The 22060-nt window shown below is 45.0% G+C and overlaps 1 protein-coding gene across 1 annotated transcript in view; it reads right to left on the minus strand.

Moving 5' to 3' along the window:
* LOC115117923 (glutamate receptor ionotropic, kainate 2) overlaps positions 1-22060 on the minus strand; it is a 191435-nt gene that overhangs the window by 147905 nt on the left and 21470 nt on the right. The window contains exons 5-6 of the mRNA XM_065006642.1: positions 19088-19141; positions 17455-17628 (exon numbers count right to left, since the gene is read on the minus strand). Of these exons, the coding sequence (XP_064862714.1) occupies positions 17455-17628; positions 19088-19141 (228 nt within the window). The remainder of the gene's footprint in view (positions 1-17454; positions 17629-19087; positions 19142-22060) is intronic.

The raw sequence follows: 22060 nt of genomic DNA on the forward strand, positions 1-22060 counted from the left end.
TTCTATCCCTCTTCCCTCTCTCCCTCTCTCCCCTTCTATCCCTCTCTCCCCTTCTATCCCTCTTCCCCTCTCTCCCTCTCTCCCCTTCTATCCCTCTTCCCCTCTCTCCCTCTCCCCTCTCTCCCTCTTCCCCTCTCTCCCTCTTCCCCTCTCTCCCTCTCTCCCCTTCTATCCCTCTTCCCCTCTCTCCCTCTCTCCCCTTCTATCCCTCTTCCCCTCTCTCCCTCTTCCCCTCTCTCCCTCTCTCCCCCTTCTATCCCTCTTCCCCTCTCTCCCTCTCTCCCCTTCTATCGATCTTCCCTCTCTCCCTCTCTCCCCTTCTATCCCTCTTCCCCTCTCTCCCTCTCTCCCCTTCTATCCCTCTTCCCCTCTCTCCCTCTTCCCTCTCTCCCTCTCTCCCCTTCTATCCCTCTTCCCCTCTCTCCCTCTTCCCCTCTCTCCCTCTCTCCCCTTCTATCCCTCTTTCCTCTCTCCCTCTTCCCCTCTCTCCCTCTCTCCCCTTCTATCCCTCTTTCCCCCTCTCCCCTCTTCCCCCTCTTCCCTCTCTCCCCTTCCCCTCCCTCTTCCCCTCTCTCCCTCTCTCTTCCCTCTCTCCCCTCTCCCCTCCCTCTTCCCCTCTCTCCCTCTCTCCCTCTCTCCCTCTTCCCTCTCTCCCTCTTCCCTCTCTCCCTCTCTCCCCTTCTATCCCTCTTCCCTCTCTCCCTCTCTCTCTTCCCCTCTCCCTCTTCCCTCTCTCTCCCTCTTCCCCTCTCTCCTCTCTCTCCTTCTATGCCTCTTCCCCTCTCTCCCCTCTTCCCTCTCCCTCCCTCCCCTTCTATCCCTCTTCCCCTCTCTCCCTCTCTCTCTTCCCCTCTCTCCCTCTTCCTCTCTCTCTCTCTCTCTCTCCCCTTCTATGCCTCTTCCCCTCTCTCTCCCTCTTCCCCTCTCTCCCTCTCTCCCCTTCTATCCCTCTTCCCATCTCTCCCTCTTCCCCTCTCTTCCCCTCTCTCCCTCTCTCTCTCCTTCTCTCCCTCTTCCCCTCTCTCCCTCCCTCTCTTCCCCTCTCTCCCTCTCTCTCTTCCCCTCTCTCTCTCCTTCTCTCCCTCTTCCCCTCTCTCCCTCTATTCCTCTTCCCCTCCCTCTCTTCCCCTCTCTCCCTCTTCCCCTCTCTCCCTCTCCCCCTCTATTCCTCCATTACTGGATGCTATTCTGTCATACTAGAAAATGAAAAGTCCCTCCAATTTTCACTGCAAGATCATTTCCACAGAAAACATCTGTTGACAATGTCGCCTATTGAACCCATTCTCTCTATTACTGAGATGGTGATGGGTGGGCTGTTGATTGCTGTTAGTCTGTCAGGCAGGGTACTGTGCACACACACAGACACACACCCACACACAAACATAGACACACACTCCAGTGTACATGCACACTCCAGTGTACTGCAGCATGTCTGATATTCTCAGTGGCTCCATTGTGGGGAAATTGAAGCAGCAGTGTGTGGCTGCAGATGGCTGTTATTGTGAACCAGGGGGAAACTACTGCCACCATCATGGCTCCAGCCAGGACCCAGAATAATGGGGGAACTCAATGGAGTGTTAAATAGGAAATCATCTGTTTTCAGACACACATTTAATGTCATTGCCTCTCACCCAGTCTTTTCCCTCTCTTTCTTTGCCAACTTTCTCCCTTTCTTTTATTCTCTCTCTCTCTCTCTCTCTCTCTCTCTCTCTCTCTCTCTCTCTCTCTCTCTCTCTCTCTCACTCACTCACTCACTCACTCACTCACTCACTCACTCACTCACTCACTCACTCACTCACTCACTCACTCACTCACTCACTCACTCACTCACTCACTCACTCACTCACTCACTCACTCACTCACTCACTCACAACCTCATTGTTGTTGTTGAGGGCCCTAGGTTATCTAATCTAGCATGGGCAGCCTTTCCACTGCGTGTTCACAATAGGGCCATTTGGGCTTGTAATGTGGGTCTGTGCTCCCTCTCACTACCCTCTTCCAGATGACAAGTACCTCCCCCAGCAGGGTTTCTCCATTAGGAACCTGATAGTCTCACCCTACCTAGTGCACACACACACACACACACACACACACACACACACACACACACACACACACACACACACACACACACACACACACACACACACACACACACACACACACACAGGCACCAGATTATCTAGTCCATTTTCTCTTCTCCTTAATGGCCAAACTCATGAGGAGAGTCATCAGGCTTTATGACTATAAAACAGGGAGCAGGGAAACTGATTGAAACAGCAGAGATTTGTGATAGTTAGGGTAAAAGTAATTAGCCGGGGAGAGCAGAGGTCTGAACGGGTGTGAATTACCCCAGGACTGTCAGGATTATTTGTCCTCTCAGGGGAGTTCTTTGATCCTCCCTACGGTCTTCCTTTGGCTTGTTTTGTCTTGAGGTGAACAGTGTGTGGTGGACAAATATCATAGAAACACAACTGTGTCTCTCTTGACTGCACAGAGGTCCAGGAATTACTCATAGATGAAGCTCATAAAAACCTCCAAGCAGCAGTTGTTGTATTATTAGCTGTGCCCACAAATAGATGTAAGATGTTGTTGGCTGTTGGTCAAAAACACATTACATCACTCAGCTGCTAATTTTAGCTCCTCTCTTTGAGGCCCTTTCTGAAAATAACAAAATCTATAATTTTATACTCCACTTCTCTCACTTCTTTGCTCTCCTGTAATCCACACTGAACAGCTCTCACATCTCACACCTAACTAGAGACTTGTCTCCCAGAGGTTGCAGCAATGCGCGCAGGCGCACATACACACACACACACACACACACACACGCACACACACACACACACACAAAAACACACACACAAAAACACACACACACAAAAACACACACACACACACACACACACACACACACACACACACACACACACACACACAAAAACACACACACAAAACACACACACACACACACACACACACACACACACACACACACACACACACACACACACACACACAGAGTCTAGCGGATCACCGTCGCCTGCCATCAGGTTGGTACCATGAGGATTCGCCGCAGGCTGAGCAAAACCTTTTCCCTTCACTGCACTGTCACACTCCCACTGGAGGAGGAGTCTAAAAGCAGCAGCAACTGGAAGAAAAGGGAAGAAAAATGGTTTGTTCCTTTCTAAGATTTATTTAAGAGAGGTAAGCTTTGGTTTTTATACCTTCAGGTACTTTGACTGTAGCTGAGTGAGTTTGCTTTCATGTTCCGTGAAAATCCCATCTTGTAAGAAGAGTCTCAAGATCAAGCTGCTTCACATTCTTGCTGTCTGTCTGTTTTATTGTCTCTCTTCATTTCTGCTAGAGCCCTCTTCTCCATTCTTACCCCCACCCCAGTACAGACAGGACCCACGGGGCAGATTGGATACCTGGTCCTATTCATTAGGACACACTGTCGCAAAACATTTTGAAACGGAAAACAAAAACAAGCGTTTCTGATTGGACCTGTTCTGGTGATCCTTCCCCATTTTAGTCCGTTTTCTTCATTTGGTGCCTAATAAATATGATCCTGGAATGTGACTAAATAGTTAATCTGCCTAATTGATTTTCTCTCTTTAATAAGAGGACACTGACTGCAAGGAGGGAGTACTGGGGCCATTTCATTAACTCTGAACTCTGACCCTTAAATGACCCCATCCCTTATTTGACCCTCAGGACAATATGACAGGACCATTATACATGATGTTTAAGAATTATACCAATGTGGGGTCATCCAAGACTACATTACCCTTCAAAATGTAACCAACTTGTCATGCACTGGCCATAGAGAGGCTTTTATTCTCTATTTTGGTTAGGCCAGGGTGTGACTAGGGTGGGCATTCTATGTTCAGTTTCTATGTTTTGTATTTCTTTGTTGTTTGGCCAGTGTGGTTCTCAATCAGAGGCAGCTGTCTATCGTTGTCTCTACTTAGGTAGCTTTTCCCACATGGGTTTTGTGGGTGGTTGTTTTCTGCTTTGTGTGTCTGCACCAGATAGAACTGTTTCCTTTGTGCTGCTTTGATAATTTTTGTTCTAGTGTTGGGTTATAATAAAAATCATGAACACGTACCACGCTGCACTTTGGTCCTCACCTTCTTCCACCAACAGCCGTTACACAGCTGTTGTATTGGACAGGTCATCTGCTTGGCCACAGTCCATAGGGTAGTGTTATTATCTAAGTGAACTTTCATTTACATAACAGATGTCTAATGTTAGCTTGGTGTGCGTGAGATGTGTTGTTAGGGGGATTTGGACGAGGATTTTGAATAGACAGTCTATTCTAAACCTCCAGCTCTTGTGAGTCAGTCATTGTGAGCCTAACAGTAAATTGCGACACTTCTTTACACATTCTTGGTATTATTGCCAGAATAAATGTGAATTGGATAATATCCATCGCAAAGCTAGGACTGTGGTATTATCTTTTCTTATTCAATTTTGCATGATGTTTATCATGGTGGCTCATCACCCGATCCTGTATTCTAATGACTGTGACCTTGTGTTGAATATATTTCATTCATACAACTAAGAAAATGTCCTCCAGGCCCTGCCTATAATCCTGGAAGTAAGAGATTGAATAGAATAATAATTTCTCTGCTCTATAACACCTACAGAAGCCCTGTGAGCAGCTGTCTGATGAGAGGTAAGAAAAGAGTCAAAGTGAGGCCATGCCATCAGATTCCCTTTGGCTGTCTTGATGTCTTTTTGTTTTGAAGAGGAGGAAGGTAGCCCAGAGGCCTTGTTTTTGAGCTCTCTTTGTACGTGCATGTGTGTTTATGTGCATGTGTGTTTATGTGCACGTGTGTGTGTACATGTCTGAGCAGCTGCAGGTTTATACCTGACTCACCCGTGGCTCACAGCGACATTACATCCCTGAACAACAAAACACTGCGTCATGGGTAATACTGAGAGAACGTTGTGGGTACTGACGAGTGGCCACTTGAACGTGTATTATTGTGTGAGAACTAGATTAGTTTGATATCAAAATCTTTGTTATCTATATAGCTCATTATTACCATAAACCCTGTGTGAGTTACAACTGTTCAGATTATGTGAGTTAGATTAGTCCTGACAGTCCAGTGCAGTAAAGTGGGTTCCACAATCATAGTGTGGGTGTAGTGAGATGTTGAGGTCCAATGTGGTTACAGTACTACAGTGATAAAGAGATTGGGGTTTAGCCTCCCTTCTCCAACCCAGTGGACTTGACATATCCTCCCTCCTGCGTACCATTTGATCTCAACTCTCAGGAACATAAATTAGGTTTTAAGTCTTTAAGAGGAGCTATTCCAATTATAAAGAGCCCCACTCCGTCAGGCATACAAATGCTGCCCAGGCCAGCCTTGAATAGGGTCTGCTGCAGACTACAGACATGAAGCCTCAGAGCAGAGCAGAGAGCTATACAGTGTGTGTGTGTGTGTGTGTGTGTGTGTGTGTGTGTGTGTGTGTGTGTGTGTGTGTGTGTGTGTGTGTGTGTGTGTGTGTGTGTGTGTGTGTGTGTGTGTGTGCAGAACCAGAGTGCTTAACTAGCAGAATCCAGCGTGGTGTGACTAAGACACAGCATCAGGAGAAATAATAACCTTAAACACTCAACTGAATCTGGTGGTTTCCCCAGCAACGATAGATAATGAGCAAAAAGAGGAATCTGCTCCAAGTGCTCTCTGAGCGGAGCTACAGTTTAATATGTATGTTTATAATGAGCATCGGTTATACAGGATGTGGCTGAAATATATGTGAAATGATACGAGCAGCAATTTCAGTGTAATGTTTAAAATACCAAACATGGAATGTGAACATGTTTGAAATTTGAATAACGTCTGAGATGACAGGCATACGACATGTCTTGTTGTTTACAATGAGCTTCAACAAAGGTTAGTATATATACTGTCTAGATTAAAGTCAAAGCAAATGGAACAGGACTCAAGACTCTACTGAGCTGGCTTTGAGTGCATCAATACATTGAGGTCATTCTGCAGAGGAGGAAAGGTCAATCCCTTTACCTGCCACCGTCTCTCTCTCTTATAAAGCTGTGCCCTGTTATGGCGCTGGCTGTAGCCTTGAGCTATACTTGAAGAGTTTCTTTGCAAACCACTATATATACATTTTCAGAAATGTTGGTAAATTAGCTTTTATTGATTAAAGAACTTATGAAAGAGATAGGTGTGTTTTTTCACTATCGTGGCATGGGGTTTTTCAATGACCGATATATATTTGTTTGAAATGGGGTTCATTTCAGAGAGAAAAATAACGTGTTTTTGCAAAACACTATATATCCGCTCAGAGAAAAAACAAGTACTGCTACAGTAGGCTTTACACAGTCAAATGTAAGAAATAGCTACATTTTTATAAAGAACTGTACAAATGACACATTTGTAACATCAATATAATAAAAAATAAAAAAGAATCAATACTGTAACATGAGATCTATATCTTCATTAAATAGTATCCGCAAAACACCAGTCTCAATGTCAACAGTGAAGAGGCGACTCCAGGATGCTGGTCTTCTAGGTAGAGTTGCAAAGAAAAAGCCACATCTCAGACTGGCCAATAAAACGAAAAGATTAAGATGGACAAAAGAACACAGACACTGGACAGAGGAACTCCGGCCAGCATCCCGGAGTTGCCTCTTCACTGTTGACGTTGAGACTGGGGTTTTGCGGGTACTATTTAATGAAGCTGCCAGTTGAGGACTTGTGAGGCGTCTGTTTCTCAAACTAGACACTCTAATGTACTTGTCCTTTTGCTCAGTTCCCACTCCTCCCATGCCTCCCACTCCTCTTTCTATTCTGGTTAGAGCCAGTTTGCGCTGCTCTGTGAAGGGAATAGTACACAGCGTTGTACGAGATCCTCAGTTTCTTGGAAATGCATCGCATGTAATAGCCTTAATTTCTCAGAACAAGAATAGACTGACGAGTTTCAGAAGAAAGTTCTTTGTTTCCGGCCATTTTGAGCCTGTAATCGAACCCACAAATACTGATGCACAACTAGACTAAAGAAGGCCCGTTTTATTGCTTCTTTAACCTCTTCAGTCGACCCTCTACTTTTTTGAACATTCTGTTAAAAATCGCGCAACATTTCAGCGCCCTGCTACTCATGCCAGGAATATAGTATATGCATTTGCTTAGTCTGTGTGGATAGAAAACCCTCAGACGTTTAAAAAACTGGTTAAATCACTGCTGTGGCTTTACCAGAACGGCATTTACATCGAAAAGCACAGGAAAAACTGATCACTGAAAATGGGGAAAATATATCCATGCGCTACTTGAACCCATTGATAAACGTGAACCACAATTAATTGACTGAGGTTGCAGTACCTACAGCTTCCACAGGGTGTCTAGAGTCTTGTCATTTCCCTTCGAGTTTTTTCTTGGTCAAACACATACAGGACACCGTATCTAATCCGGTCTAGGACCGGATATTTTCGTTGAGTTTCTAGCCGGACATTTTTCCAGACGGACAGCTAATGATCTTTACATCGCCTCCTGATGAATTTTATCGCTTATTAACGTTTACTAATACCTAAAGTTGCATTACAAACGTATTTCGAAGTGTTTTGTGAAAGTTTATCGTCGACTTTTTGAATTTTAAAAAATGACGTTACGTTTTGAAACGATGTTTTTTTTGTTTATCACACAGTCTACATATAACGATATCTAGACTTTATATGGACCGATTTAATCGAAATAAAGACCCAAATAGTGTTTATGGGACATCTAGGAGTGCCAACAAAGAAGATGGTGAAAGGTAATAAATGTTTTCTATTTTATTGTGCGGTTTGTGTAACGCCGAAATGCTAATTATTTTGTTTACGTCCCCTGTGGGTCTTTTGGGGTGTTGCATGCTATCAGATAATAGCTTCTCATGCTTTCGCCGAAAAGCATTTTAAAAATCTGACTTGTTGCCTGGATTCACAACGAGTGTAGCTTTAATTCGATACCCTGCATGTGTATTTTAATGAACTTTTGAGTTTTAACTAATACTATTAGCATTTAGCGTAGCGCATTTGCATTTCCAGAGCTCTAGTTGGGACGCAAGCGTCCCGGGTAGAAGCAACAGGTTAATCAGGACAACAGTTTTCAGCTGTGCTAACATAATTGCAAAATGGTTTTCTGATGATCAATTAGCCTTTTAAAATGATAAACTTGGATTAGCTAACACAACGTGCCATTGGAACACAGGAGTGATGGTTGCTGATAATGGGCCTCTGTACACCTATGTAGATATTCCATAAAGAAATAGTCATTTACAACATTAACAATGTCTACACTGTATTTCTGATCAATTTGATGTTATTTTAATGGGCAAAAAAATTGCTTTTCTTACTAAAACAAGGACATTTCTAAGTGACCCCAAACTTTATTTATCCAGAGCGACTTTGATCTTAAGATAGCTAGGTGAGACCACCTATTACAGTCAAATATACAGGATACAAACATTCCAAACATTTGAAAAAACCCATTTAATACACATCTAAAATCTATGAATAAAATATCTGTGAACATAAATATTTTACTTACATGACTTTAGCGATAAGTAATCATTTCTGATGAAAAAACACAAACGTCAATCGTTCCTTTTTCTCCAGCGTTCCTTTCACCCATCTTCTGACTTTCTTTCTCTCTCTCGCTATCTCTCTTACTTTCTCTGTGTATAGACAAGTTATTGTTATTCACTGTGTATTTATTCCTTATTTTCCATACTATTTCTATATATATACATATATATCTTCTTCCCTGTCCCTCTTTCTCTCTCCCTCTCCCTCTCTCTTTCCTCTTTTCCTTCTCTCTCACTCTCTCTTTTCCGTAACCCGCCTCTCTCTGAGCACTCGTCAGTGTTGGATCTACAGTAACTCTGGCAGGCGGAGGGAGGAAGGAACTTCAGGATAGAGATCTGCCACTGTCGCTGTGTTTAATCAGGGTGGGTAGCCAGAGCAGCACATGGCTGGGAGCAGTGCACTGTGGGTAACTGATCTAATGATGGCTCGTGACGCTGACTGGAGTTGAGCCGGGCTGAGACCGTCAGCTCATTACAGATGCAACGTCACTCCCAGAAATACTCAAAAGACAGAGAAATATTGAAAAAGAGAAGGATGATGAGAAAATGACAGGGAGGATGAAAAAAGGAGAGGGAGGATGAGGAAAGGAGCGGGAGGATGAGGAAAGGTGGGGGGGTGAGGAAAGGAGAGGGAAGATAAGGATGAAGAAATGATAGGGAGGATGAGGAAAGGAGAGGGATGATAAGGAAAGGAGAGGAAGGATGAGGAAAGGTGAGGGAATGAGAGGGAGGATGAGGAAAGGAGAGGGAGGATCAGGAAAGAAGAGGGAGTATGAGGAAAGGAGAGGGAGGATGAGGAAATGAGCGGGATGATGAGGAAAGGAGAGGGAGGATGAGGAAAGGATGTGAAGGATGAGGAAAGGAGAGGGAGGATGAGGACATGAGCGGGATGATGAGGAAAGGAGAGGGAGGATCAGGAAAGAAGAGGGAGGATGAGGAAAGGAGAGGGAAGATGAGGATGAGGAAAGGAGCGGGAGGATGAGGAAAGGAGGGGGGATGAGGAAAGGAGAGGAAGGATGAGGAAAGGAGAATGAGGATAAGGAAAGGAGTGGGAGTATTAGTAAAGGAAAGGAGGGGAAGGATCCTTGAGACAATTGAGACATGGATTGTGTATGTGTGCCATTCAGAGGGTGAATGGGGAGGACAAAATATTTAACTTCTTGAAGCAAGGGTGCAGTATTTTGATGTTCAGATAAAAAACGTTCCCAAAGTAAACTGCCTATTTCTCAGGACCAGAAGCTAGAATATGCATATAATTGGCAGATTAGGATAGAAAACACTCTTAAGTTTCCAAAACTGTCAAAAATATTATCTGTGAGTATAACAGAACTGATATTGCAGGCGAAAACCTGAGGAAAATCCAACCAGGAAGTGCTGTTTTTCTGAAACTACTGTTCCATTGCATGCCTATCCTCCATTTAAAGGGATATCAACCAGATTCCTTTCCCTATGGCTTCCACAGGGTGTGAACAATTTTTAGACATAGTTTCAGGCTTTTATTCTGAAAAAATTTGCGAGAATGATCACATCGCGTCAGTGGATAACTAGGTGTCCCCAGATTTGTGCATGCGCGAGAAACCTTTTCTCTCTCTCTCTCCTATTGAAAAGGCTACCGTCCGGTTGAAATATTATTGATTATTTATTGTAAAAACAACCTGAGGATTGATTATAAAAAACGTTTGACATGTTTCTACGAACTTTACGGATACTATTTGGTTTTTGGATATAAAGAGAATCTTTATGGAACAAAACAAACATTTATTGTGTGGGAGTCTCGTTGGTGTGGGAATGTGTGGGAATCTCCTTATTGTGTGGGAGTCTCGTGAGTGCAAACATACGAAGATCATCAAAGGTAAGCGATTAATTTAATTGCTTTTCTGACCAATCTACTTTCCTGCTAGCTGTTTGTAATGTTTTGTCTGCTGAAAGTTGTCCTCATATAATTGCATGGTTTGCTTTCACCGTAAAGCTTTTTTGAAATTTGACATGCCAGGTGGATTAACAACAAGCTAAACTGTGTTTTGGTATATTGCACTTGTGATTTCATGAAATTTAAATAATTTGAGTAATTTAAGTTGAATTTGGCGCTCTACAATTCACCGGATATTGACGAAAATGATCCCGCTAAAGGGATCGGTGTGCCAAAAAGTGCCTTTGAACGGGGTATGGTAGTAGGTGCCAGATGCACCTGTTTGAGTGTGTCAAGAACTTCAACGCTGCTCAGTTTCCCATGTGTATCAAGAATGGTCCATGCCCCGATGAATTGAGGCTGTTCTGAGGGCAAAAGGGGGTGCAACTCAATATTAAGAAAGTGTTCCTAATGTTTCTACACTCAGTGTATGGGGGGGGGGATTATAAGAGTTAGATATAGAGTCAGATCCTCAACATGGAGATATTTCACATGGATCAGACTGAGAGTAGAAGCTTGATAGTGGGAGAGAGTAACATGGCTCATAGCTCTCAGGGGAACAGTGGGATGATATGTGGAGCTGGCAGCAGTCCCTGGAGGAGAGGAGACCTAGTCAGTTGTGTGTGTCTTTCACATTTAACCCAACCCCTCTGAATCAGAGAAGTGCGGGGGGCTGCCTTAATCCGCTGTCAGGGGTTTACTGCCTTTCTCAAGGGCAGAACGGTTACTGGCCCAATGCTCTTAACCACTAGGCTTCCTGTCGACCCTGACAGAGAGGAGAGGGAAACAGGAGAGGGGATTTAGGAGAGGAGAGGAGAGGGGTGGATGGAGGAGAGGGTGATGGTGGAAAGGAGAAGGGGGATAGAGGAGAGGAGAGGAGAAGGGGATGTTAGAGTGGGGGGATGGGGTATTGGGGGATGACGACATGCCAGCCCTTTTTCCAAAATCTAGATTATCACTCCGTTTCCGCAGTAACCCATCTCCAGGGTCACCTATCTATGCTGGTACCTGGCAGTGATACCGTGGGGCACATAGTTATTAATGCAGCCCTGTGTGTCTGTGCACACTGCATGTGACACCGGCTACGCTTCAACATAAATACACACCCACTACACCCACTACACCACACACACACACACACACACACACACACACACACACACACACACACACACACACACACACACACACACCATCAGCATGCTACAGACAGCCAATACAGTGCCAACAACAAATGACAGCAGCTCATCCAGAACACAAAATGGACACACATACTCTGTATTTATAGCTCTACGTTTTAACTGGGCTATAGTCTGCTTCCACTGATTGGACTAAAGAATAGGATTTCTAACGAATTAGATTCAAGATGTTTCAATAAATGTTGTGGTATAATATATTAAAATCTTGTCAAACGGTAATCCAATAGGAAGACCTAAAACCACACAGTGTGTGCTTTGCAGAGGTATTGAATGGGATAAAGGATGAGACTGGTCTAGCTTTGGGTCATCTCAGTGGCAGTAGAGGCTCTGGCCTTGGGATAAGAGGGGGGCACTGCTTGTCTCTGCCAGCTACCACACATGCCAACCAGCTGACCGAATAATGCCCACGCATACTCCACTTCCAAATTCCTCTCCCCGCATGTGGACAGATGCAGCGCCAAATCCCAAATCCAAGACCCTAAGCCACAAAAAGAGCGAGCTGGCCTGAAATACAGAGAGAGGCAGACGGCCACAGCATAGATAGAGGAGCTTCATCTGTGGGGTGCAGAAATGGGGTTCAAATGGGGTTCATCACAAAACCAAGACTGAAGAGGATGCCAATATCTGGTAAAGAAATATCGCTCCCTCCCATATAAACTCGGCAAAAACAATGTCCCTTTTTCAGGACCCTGTCTTTCAAAGATCATTTGTAAAAATCCAAATAACTTCACAGATCTTCATTGTAAAGGATTTAAACACTGTTACACCCATGCTTGTTCAATGAACCATAAACAATTAATGAACATAGACCTGTGGAACTGTCATTAAGACACTAACAGTTTACAGATGGTAGGCAATTAAGGTCACAGTTATGAAAACTTGAAACACTAAAGAGGCCTTTCTACTGACTCTGAAAAACACCAAAAGATAGATGCCCAGGGTCCCTGCTCATCTGCCCTGCTCATCTGCGTGAACGTGCCTTAGGCATGCTGCAAGGAGGCACTGCAGATGTGGCCAGGGCAATAAATTGCAATGTCCGTACTGTGAGACGCCTAATACAGTGCTACAGGGAGACAGGATGGACAACTGATTGTCCTCGCAGTGGCAGACCACATGTAACAACACCTGAACAGGATCGGTACATCCGAACATCACACCTGTGGGACAGGTACAGGATGGCAACAACAACTGCATGAGTTACACCAGGAATGCATAATCCTTCCATCAGTGCTCAGACTGTCCGCAATAGGCTGAGAGAGGCTGGACTGAGGGCTTGTAAGTCCTGTTGTAAGGAAGGTCCTCACCAGACATCAATGGCAACAATGTCGCCTATGGGCTCAAACCACCGTTGCAGGACCAGACAGGACTGGCAAAAAGTGCTCTTCACTGACGAGTCGCAGTTTTGTCTCACCAGGGATGATGGTCAGATTCGCGTTTATCGTAGAAGGAATGAGCGTTACACAGAGGCCTGTACTCTGGAGCGGGATCGATTTGGAGGTGGAGGGTCTGTTGTGGTCTGGGGCGGTGTGTCACAGCATCATCGGACTGAGCTTGTTGTCATTGCAGGCAATCTCAACGCTGTGTGTTACAGGGAAGACATCCTCCTCCCTCATGTGGTACCCTTCCTGCAGGCTCATCCTGACATGACCCCCCAGCATGACAATGGCACCAGCCATACTACTCGTTCTGTGCGTGATTTCCTGCAAGACAGGAATGTCAGGGTTCTGCCATGGCCAGCGAAGAGCCCGGATCTCAATCCCATTGAGCATGTTTGGGACCTGTTGGATCGGAGGGTGAGGGCTAGGGCCATTCTCCCCATAAATGTCAGTAAACTTGCAGGTGCCTTAGTGGAAGAGTGGGGTAACATCTCACAGCAAGAATTTGCAAATCTGGTGCAGTCCATGAGGAGGAGATGCACTGCAGTACTTAATGCAGCTGGTGGCCACACCAGATACTGACTGTTACTTTTGATTTTGAACACAATTTTCCATTTCTGTTAGTCACATGTCTGTGGAACTTGTTCAGTTTATGGCTCAGTTGTTGAATCTTGTTATGTTCATACACATATTTACACATATTAAGTTTGCAGATAGAGCGATGGCAACACATGTCCCGTTAGAATGATGCCATCTGTCGGACGATATTGGGGCCTGACCCTGCGGGCCAGTTCTGTCCAGGGCTGTTCAGGTGTGTTCAGGGCTTGTCCAGCAGCCTGTTAGCTGGTTAGGGTCACCTCCCCCTCTCCGGCAGGCAGCAGCCATGTTCTCCGCCCCATGCTGCCACTCAGGGAGATCACCCAGGAGACGCCATGGTGACGGCATGATGGACAGGTCGATCAGGAGAAGGCGCTGAGCCGAGGGAACAGCTAAGAGAGCACAGAATAATTCATCTCTCAATCTCTCCTCACTATTCTCTCTCTCTCTCTCTCTCTCTCTCTCTCTCTCTCCCTCTCTCTCTCTCCCTCCCTCCCTCTCCGCCTCCCTCCCTCTCTTTCTCCCTCTCCTCCGTTTTCTCAATCTTTCCCCTACTCCATTCAACCGGTCTCTTTCTCTTTGTCTCGATACTCTCTCTATGTCTGGTTTCATTCTTCACATCTGGAAGAGTTTCTGCCAGTCTTTCAGTCTGCTATATGATGTATGTGGCTGTTTGAGTGATGGTTGAGTAATGTGATTCCACATGTGTTTGACTGCTGTTATTGAGAAGTATTCTCCATAGCCAGACAGGTAATGATAGCCTAGCTGCAAATCACAAAATGGCAACCCACCCAGTAGCACAGATGTGTCCATTTGAATTTGCCCTGGATCTATGTCTATCGTTCTTCATGGTATTGGTAAAAAAAAGTATTGGTATGATTACAGATGGTGTGGTTGCTAGGTTTACATTATATGAACACCATTTTATCCTCAAATTCCTGACATAAACAAAACAGCGGACAACAACATTCAAATCATGGGGTTAGGTATCTGCCCTGACCCAAAGAGAGAGCTGGTTAAAAAGCAATGCCTCCCCTCTCCAACTCAAGACAGGGAGATAAATTGTAGGATGTATGGTCATGCCTGGGAGTTTTTGGAATCTCCTTGAGATTACCCTAGCCTCAGAGTGAAACAGACAGAAGCTAAAGCAATTAGCAAGCAGGAGGAATTATGCTAATGAGCCTGTAGGGCTTGTTAGGTCATTTTCATTATGTGTGTTAAGCCGTGACAGGGCAGGACTTCCTTCTCCAAAGGAAGATTAATTGTAGCATAAAGAAATGAGGTGCAGAATTAAGCTTTATTATTCAGCATTGCAGCACACAAATAAATCTAGAAAAAAAGAGATGGAAAAAAACCCATCCTGGGGTTTAATCATTATCCTCTTTGGCACTGGGGTTTAATCATTATCCTCTTTGGCACTGGGGTTTAACCATTATCCTCTTTGGCACTGGGGTTTAATCATTATCCTCTTTGGCACTGGGGTTGAATCATTATCCTCTTTGGCACTGGAGTTTAATCATTATCCTCTTTGGCACTGGGGTTGAATCATTATCCTCTTTGGCACTGGGGTTTAATCATTATCCTCTTTGGCACTGGGGTTTAATCATTATCCTCTTTGGCACTGGGGTTTAATCATTATCCTCGTTGGCACTGGGGTTTAATCATTATCCTCTTTGGCACTGGGGTTTAATCATTATCCTCTTTGGCACTGGGGTTTAATCATTATCCTCTTTGGCACTGGGGTTTAATCATTATCCTCTTTGGCACTGGGGTTTGTTTCTGAGGTTTTACAGGCGACAGGAATCTTTCGTGAGTCACAGCCAAATAAGGCAGGCACCGAGATCAATTTAAGCCGAAATAACAAGGCTGTAGCCAAGCTAGGTGGGAGAGGACCACCTCTCTCTAATCTCTCAGAGTGCTCTGTTCTGCAGATCAAACAGTAGGAGAGGAACAGGGATTAAATCACACAGAAAAGTCACATCTAAAGTGTTTAAAGTTGTTTTAACAAACCTGGTGCCTGGACCAGGATTTGTCTACCTCTTCACACCTTTTTGCTGGATATGATTGTGCCTGTTCTCCATCTACTCTCTATTCTTTCCAACATAATTAATAGAAAAAAAAGATCCACAAACGCACACACACACACACACACACACACACACACACACACACACACACACACACACACACACACACACACACACACACACACACACACACACACACACACACACAAAGAAACACACAACATTTCCATAGTGTTTCAAACAATACTCTTTGAAAGCGGTGGGCCCAAAACAAAGAGCTGTATAGAAATAGCTGAGTCTTTGTATTGCTCTGGGTGTAATCTGTCACGATCGCCAGTCCATAAGTTACATCAGCGGTTCAGTACTTAAGGACACAAGACTGTAAATACAGCTCACAAATGAAGCCGTTAATCAAACGTTTACGGAACCTTTCGCCGTGTCAATATGCATTAGCTGCTGACTGATTGCCATTTATCTAATGAATCAATCCCCGCCTTCCAACTACGCCATTAATTCCCTGATGAGCGGGGTCAGAGCACTGTCCTCCCCTGGAATAAATCTTCTGATGCCCTCGGATCCAAAAACAACAGTCTTATGAAGTAATACTCATCCAGCCTTATAGACTACATAAGGAACAGATGGGAACACAAACAGCTGATAGAGGGCTTTGCAGTTGTCCTTGCCACTACATATAGTCTATTGATCTGAGAGAGCTAATTTATGTACATGCGTGTGGAGGGCGAAGCACCAACTCAGTTGATTCCTTAGGTTTCAATTGACTATGTGTCAGAGAAATACATCAACTGCCCCAAGTCTATTGGAGGCCTCCAGAGAGATGCACCACCAACTGACCCACTAATCCAACAGAAGACTGTTACAAAGAGGCAAACCGGTCCAAGATACAGTACAACCCTGGAACTAACTCCTCAGCAAGGTTCCTTGAACCTTAAAGGAAGCTCTCTATCCTCCAGTGGCAAGCCACAGCTATCAACCCCCAGCCAGCATCTGCTTCCCTCCAACTGGAATATGACACTTTTAGCACCTTAACAGTTGTTTTGGAATGAATCTGGAACCCTAATTCCAGTCATCTCTCTCCCTTTCTCTCCATCTCTCTCACGCTCGCTCTCTCGCCCTCCCTGTCCTCCCTCTCTCCTTGTCTCTGGTGAGTTCATATTTTGGCAGTGCTCCCAGGTAAGAGAGAGTAGCGGTGTAGCAGGACTGCTGTAGAACAGTCATTACTGGCTGTGTGCTGTTATCAGAGAGGGGTTGGATCCATGCAACAGGAGCCACGTTATCACACAGGGCTCAGAGCCCAGGGACCCAGGAGGTCGTGTGTTTCAGTCCTCTGGGACAGGCCGGATGCTCACAGGAAGGTGATGCTCACAGCATGGCTGTTTCACTAGCGGCTAATGCATCAGCAACAGTCACACACAGAGAAAGCATAGTCTACGTCCAAACAACATTCCTGCCTTACTCCATCAGATGTCTAATGTGATATTTAAAATATCCAGGAAACAATCTAATGGCGGAATGGATTTCTCTGCCACACAGCAGTAACACATCCAGCATAAGCCTCTATTCCATAATGATAATATTAATCACTTTTCAGAAGATTAGAGCAACAAAGGGTTATAGACTAATAGCCCAATCATAGTAGCTGCTGTGTCCGAAATGGACGAAAGGCTATAGGGAATAGGGGTTAGTAAATAGGGGCTATTTCCGATTGGCCCCATACAGTAGCTGTAGTGATGACTCACCGTCATGAAGCCGTCCAGTAGGCCAGAGTCAGGTTTGGGCGGGGCCTGTAGGCGTTCCATGGACCACTTCTCTATGATGGAGGCCACTTGGCTGTTCTCCGTATTCAGGATCCTAAAGCCAGTCATGTTCACCCCACTGTAACGGTAGGCCTCCACGTCCAGCGCAAACAGGTCCTGACAGGCAAGAGTTAAGAGTCAGGAAAGTAGGAAAAGAACATACTTATATATAATACGCTAAAGAGGGGTTATAACTGTGTTATAAACAAAGCAAAACAAAGCCATTTTCTCCACTAAGAGCAAAAAGGATTACGTATAGACTAACAATTAAATAGGAATGCTGATTGTGAATATGCAAGGACATGGTAGCAATGTGAGTTAATGTGTGGTGTCTGAGTGCTGTCCTCTGCTGGAGCTAACACTGGAGTATAAAGTCCAATCTGGCAGAAAATGGCTGCCATATGTGTTCATCGATGTGGATGGGTTGTTCACTCTGGTGGGAGAATTAAGCTCTCAGCACTGCGTCCCCTCTCTGCCAAGCTCAACATTGGAACATGTTAGAACGTCCTCCTGTCTGTTCCGTCTCCTCAGTCCCTCCCCAACTCCTCATCTTCACTCATTTTCACTTTTCTCATTTCATACATCCTGCAAATGGCTTCGCCAGACTTAATTGCGTTCATTGTGATACACTGAATGGCTTCTATAAAGAGAATGTGGACATTTAGATCTTTCATTTCAAACATTTAAATGGAAGGATGGATTTTTTTCTTGATGAAAAGCTCTGGCAGCGAAGAAAACGGAAGGTTTTAGTTCAAAGGATTTTAATATTCTGGCTGGGGGAGGGGGGGCAGGAGTGTTTTGAACTTAACTCTAGCTACTGTTAGATGAATGAGATATGGCTTTAATAGGAGTAGGACTTGAATAATGTTTCTGACCTGACAACTCGACAGGGAGTGAGTATAAGAGAGAGAGAGTGAGAGAGAGAGAGGGAGTGTCAGGGATAATGTAGAGTGTGTGTGTGTGTGTGTGTGTGTGTGTGTGTGTGTGTGTGTGTGTGTGTGTGTGTGTGTGTGTGTGTGTGTGTGTGTGTGTGTGTGTGTGTGTGTGTGTGTGTGTGTGTGTGATAATCTCTGCAGAAAGAGAGAAATAGAGCAGCCCTCTGAAGTAGGCCAAGGGCCATGTCAGTTACACAACCATGGGGTGTCAGAACTGAACAGCTATCTGCCCCCTCTCTATCTCTCTCTCTCTCTCCCTCTATCTCTCTCTCTTTCAAGAGAGGAATGAAGGTTGACACTCCTCTCTGCCACATTTCCCTGTTCTCCTCCAGGGAGGAATATAGAAGCTGTCATTCACTTTCACATTCAATGATCTTGTTGCCCTCAATCATCACAGCGCATGAGCTAGGTCATTCTGATATCACTTTCTTTCTCACACCTAAGACATCAAATAAATTGTTGCTTTACTTTTGATTGGCTGTTATTCAGTTTGAGGGAAAACATTAAGATTGAAGACTGCCTCTGTTTTGCTCACACCTTCACTGTGTCAGAAGTTTCCAGATGGATACAAAAGTTAGACAAGCAAAATGATGGGGAAGCATCTCGGCAGGCAGTGAAACATATGGCTGTACTTTACTTACCAGTGTGGTGAAGATGTAGTGATAGTACTCTGTCATCATCCCCATAGCAAGAGCCTGGAGAGAGAGAGGGGGGGGGAGTGTGTGTGTGAGAGAGAGAGAGAGAGCGAGAGAGAGGGAGTGTGTGAGAGAGAGAGAGAGAGAGAGAGAGAGAGAGGAAGTGTGTGAGATAGAGAGAGAGAGAGAGAGAGAGAGAGAGAGAGGGGAGTGTGTGTGAGAGAGAGAGAGAGAGAGAGTGTGTGTGTGTGAGAGAGAGAGAGAGAGAGAGAGAGAGAGAGAGCGGGAGAGAGACAGAGAGGGAGAGAGAGAATACGTGAATGCTGAATGTATGAATGTATGAATCTACAGTATACATTGTGCATGTGCGTGTGTGTGTGAGGTGTGTGTATGTGCACATGTGCCTGTGTGTGTATGTTACAGAGTTATGAGTGTTTCTGCATATATAAAATATATAAACCTCACATCCACTCTCCTCTAAGCCTGGTGTAACTATCTCTTCCTCCATCCATCCCTCCATCCCTGCACATCTCCCTCCCCTCTATCCATCCATCCATCTATCCATTTGCCTTTCAACAGTGAGGGCTCACATTACTTACTAATGATGGCAATTAAGCAGACCTAAAGGCCAGGATACACTCTCATCAGGGATAGAAAGGTTATGCTGTGAGTGAGGAGGATGACTCTACTTTATTCTCTGGCTACGTGGATATAAAGTCGTGGCCAAAAGTTTTGAGAATGACTCAAATATTAATTTTCACAAAGTCTGCTGCCTCAGTTTGTATGATGGCAATTTGCATATACTCCAGAATGTTACGAAGAGTAATCTGATGAATTGCAATTAATTGCAAAGTCCCTCTTTGCAATGCAAATGAACTGAATCCCCCAAAAACATTTCCACTGCATTTCAGCCCTGTCACAAAAGGACCAGCTGACATCATGTCAGTGATACTCTCGTTAACACGGCTGTGAGTGTTGATGAGAACAAGGATGGAGATCACTCTGTCATGTTGATTGAGTTTGAATAACAGACTGGAAGCTTCAAAAGGAGGGTGGTGCATGGAATCATTGTTCTTCCTCTGTAACCATGGTTACCTGCAAGGAAACAAGTGCCGTCATACTTGCCTTGCACAAAAAGGGCTTCACAGGCAAGGACTTTGCTGCCAGTAAGATTGCATCTAAGAACTTCAAGGAGAGAGGTTCAATTGTTGTGAAAAAGGCTTCAGGGCACCCAAGAAAGTTCAGCAAGCGTCATCTCCTAAAGTTGACTCAGCTGCGGGATCGGGGCACCACCAGTACAGAGCTTGCTCAGGAATGGCAGCAGGAAGGTGTGAGTGCATCTGCACGCACAGTGAGGCAAAGATTTTTGGAGGATGGCCTGGTGTCAAGAAGGGCAGCAAAGAAGCCACTTCTCTCCAGGAAAAACATCAGGGACAGACTGATATTCTGCTAAAGGTACAAGGTGAGCGCTACCATCAGTCCTGTGTCATGCCAACAGTAAAGCATCCTGAGACCATTCATGTGTGGGGTTGCTTCCCAGCCAAAGGAGTGGGCTCACTCACAATTTTCCCTCAGAACACAGCCATGAATAAAGAATGGTACCAAGGCATCGTCCGAGAGCAACTTCTCACAACCATCATGAACAGTTTGGTGACGAACAATGAATTTTCCAGCATGATGGGGCACCTTGCCATAAGGAAAAAGTGATAACTAAGTGGCTCGAGGAACAAAAGATCGATATTTTGGGTCCATGGCCAGGAAACTCCTCAGACCTTAATCCCATTGAGAACTTGTGGTCAATCCTCAAGAGGCGGGTGGACAAACAAAAACCCACAAATTCTGACAAACTCCAAGCATTGATTATGCAAGAATGGGCTGCCATCAGTCAGGATGTGACCCAGAAGTTAATTGACAGCATGCCAGGGCAGATTGTAGAGGTCTTGAAAAAGAAGGGTCAACACTGCAAATATTGAATCTTTGCCTCAACTTCATGTAATTGTCAATAAAAGCGTTAGACAATTATGAAATGCTTGTAATTATACTACAGTATTCCATAGTAACATCTGACAAAAATATCTAAAGACACTGAAGCAGTAAACTTTGTGGAAATTAATATTTGCGTCATTCTCAAAACTTTTGGCCACGACTGTACTGTACGCTGATCTCTATGAGAAGTGAGAAAAGAGGAAATAGTTGGAGCTCTATCTCTCTATTCCCCCCCCCCCTCTCTCTCTCTTTCTCTCTCTCGCTCTCTCTCTATCTACATTTACATTTACATTTAAGTCATTTAGCAGACGCTCTTATCCAGAGCGACTTACAAATTGGTGCTTTCACCTTAAGACATCCAGTGGAACAGCCACTTTACAATAGTGCATCTAAATCTTTTAAGGGGGTGAGAAGGATTACTTTATCCTATCCTAGGTATTCCTGAAAGAGGTGGGGTTTCAGGTGTCTCCGGAAGGTGGTGATTGACTCCGCTGTCCTGGCGTCGTGAGGGAGTTTGTTCCACCATTGGGGGGCCAGAGCAGCGAACAGTTTTGACTGGGCTGCGCGGGAACTGTACTTCCTCAGTGGTAGGGAGGCGAGCAGGCCAGAGGTGGATGAACGCAGTGCCCTTGTTTGGGTGTAGGGCCTGATCAGAGCCTGGAGGTACTGAGGTGCCGTTCCCCTCACAGCTCCGTAGGCAAGCACCATGGTCTTGTAGCGGATGCGAGCTTCAACTGGAAGCCAGTGGAGAGAGCGGAGGAGCGGGGTGACGTGAGAGAACTTGGGAAGGTTGAACACCAGACGGGCTGCGGCGTTCTGGATGAGTTGTAGGGGTTTAATGGCACAGGCAGGGAGCCCAGCCAACAGCGAGTTGCAGTAATCCAGACGGGAGATGACAAGTGCCTGGATTAGGACCTGCGCTGCTTCCTGTGTGAGGCAGGGTCGTACTCTGCGGATGTTGTAGAGCATGAACCTACAAGAACGGGCCACCGC

Source organism: Oncorhynchus nerka, linkage group LG3 (genome assembly GCF_034236695.1).
Source record: "Oncorhynchus nerka isolate Pitt River linkage group LG3, Oner_Uvic_2.0, whole genome shotgun sequence".
Classification (NCBI taxonomy): Eukaryota; Metazoa; Chordata; class Actinopteri; order Salmoniformes; family Salmonidae; genus Oncorhynchus; species Oncorhynchus nerka.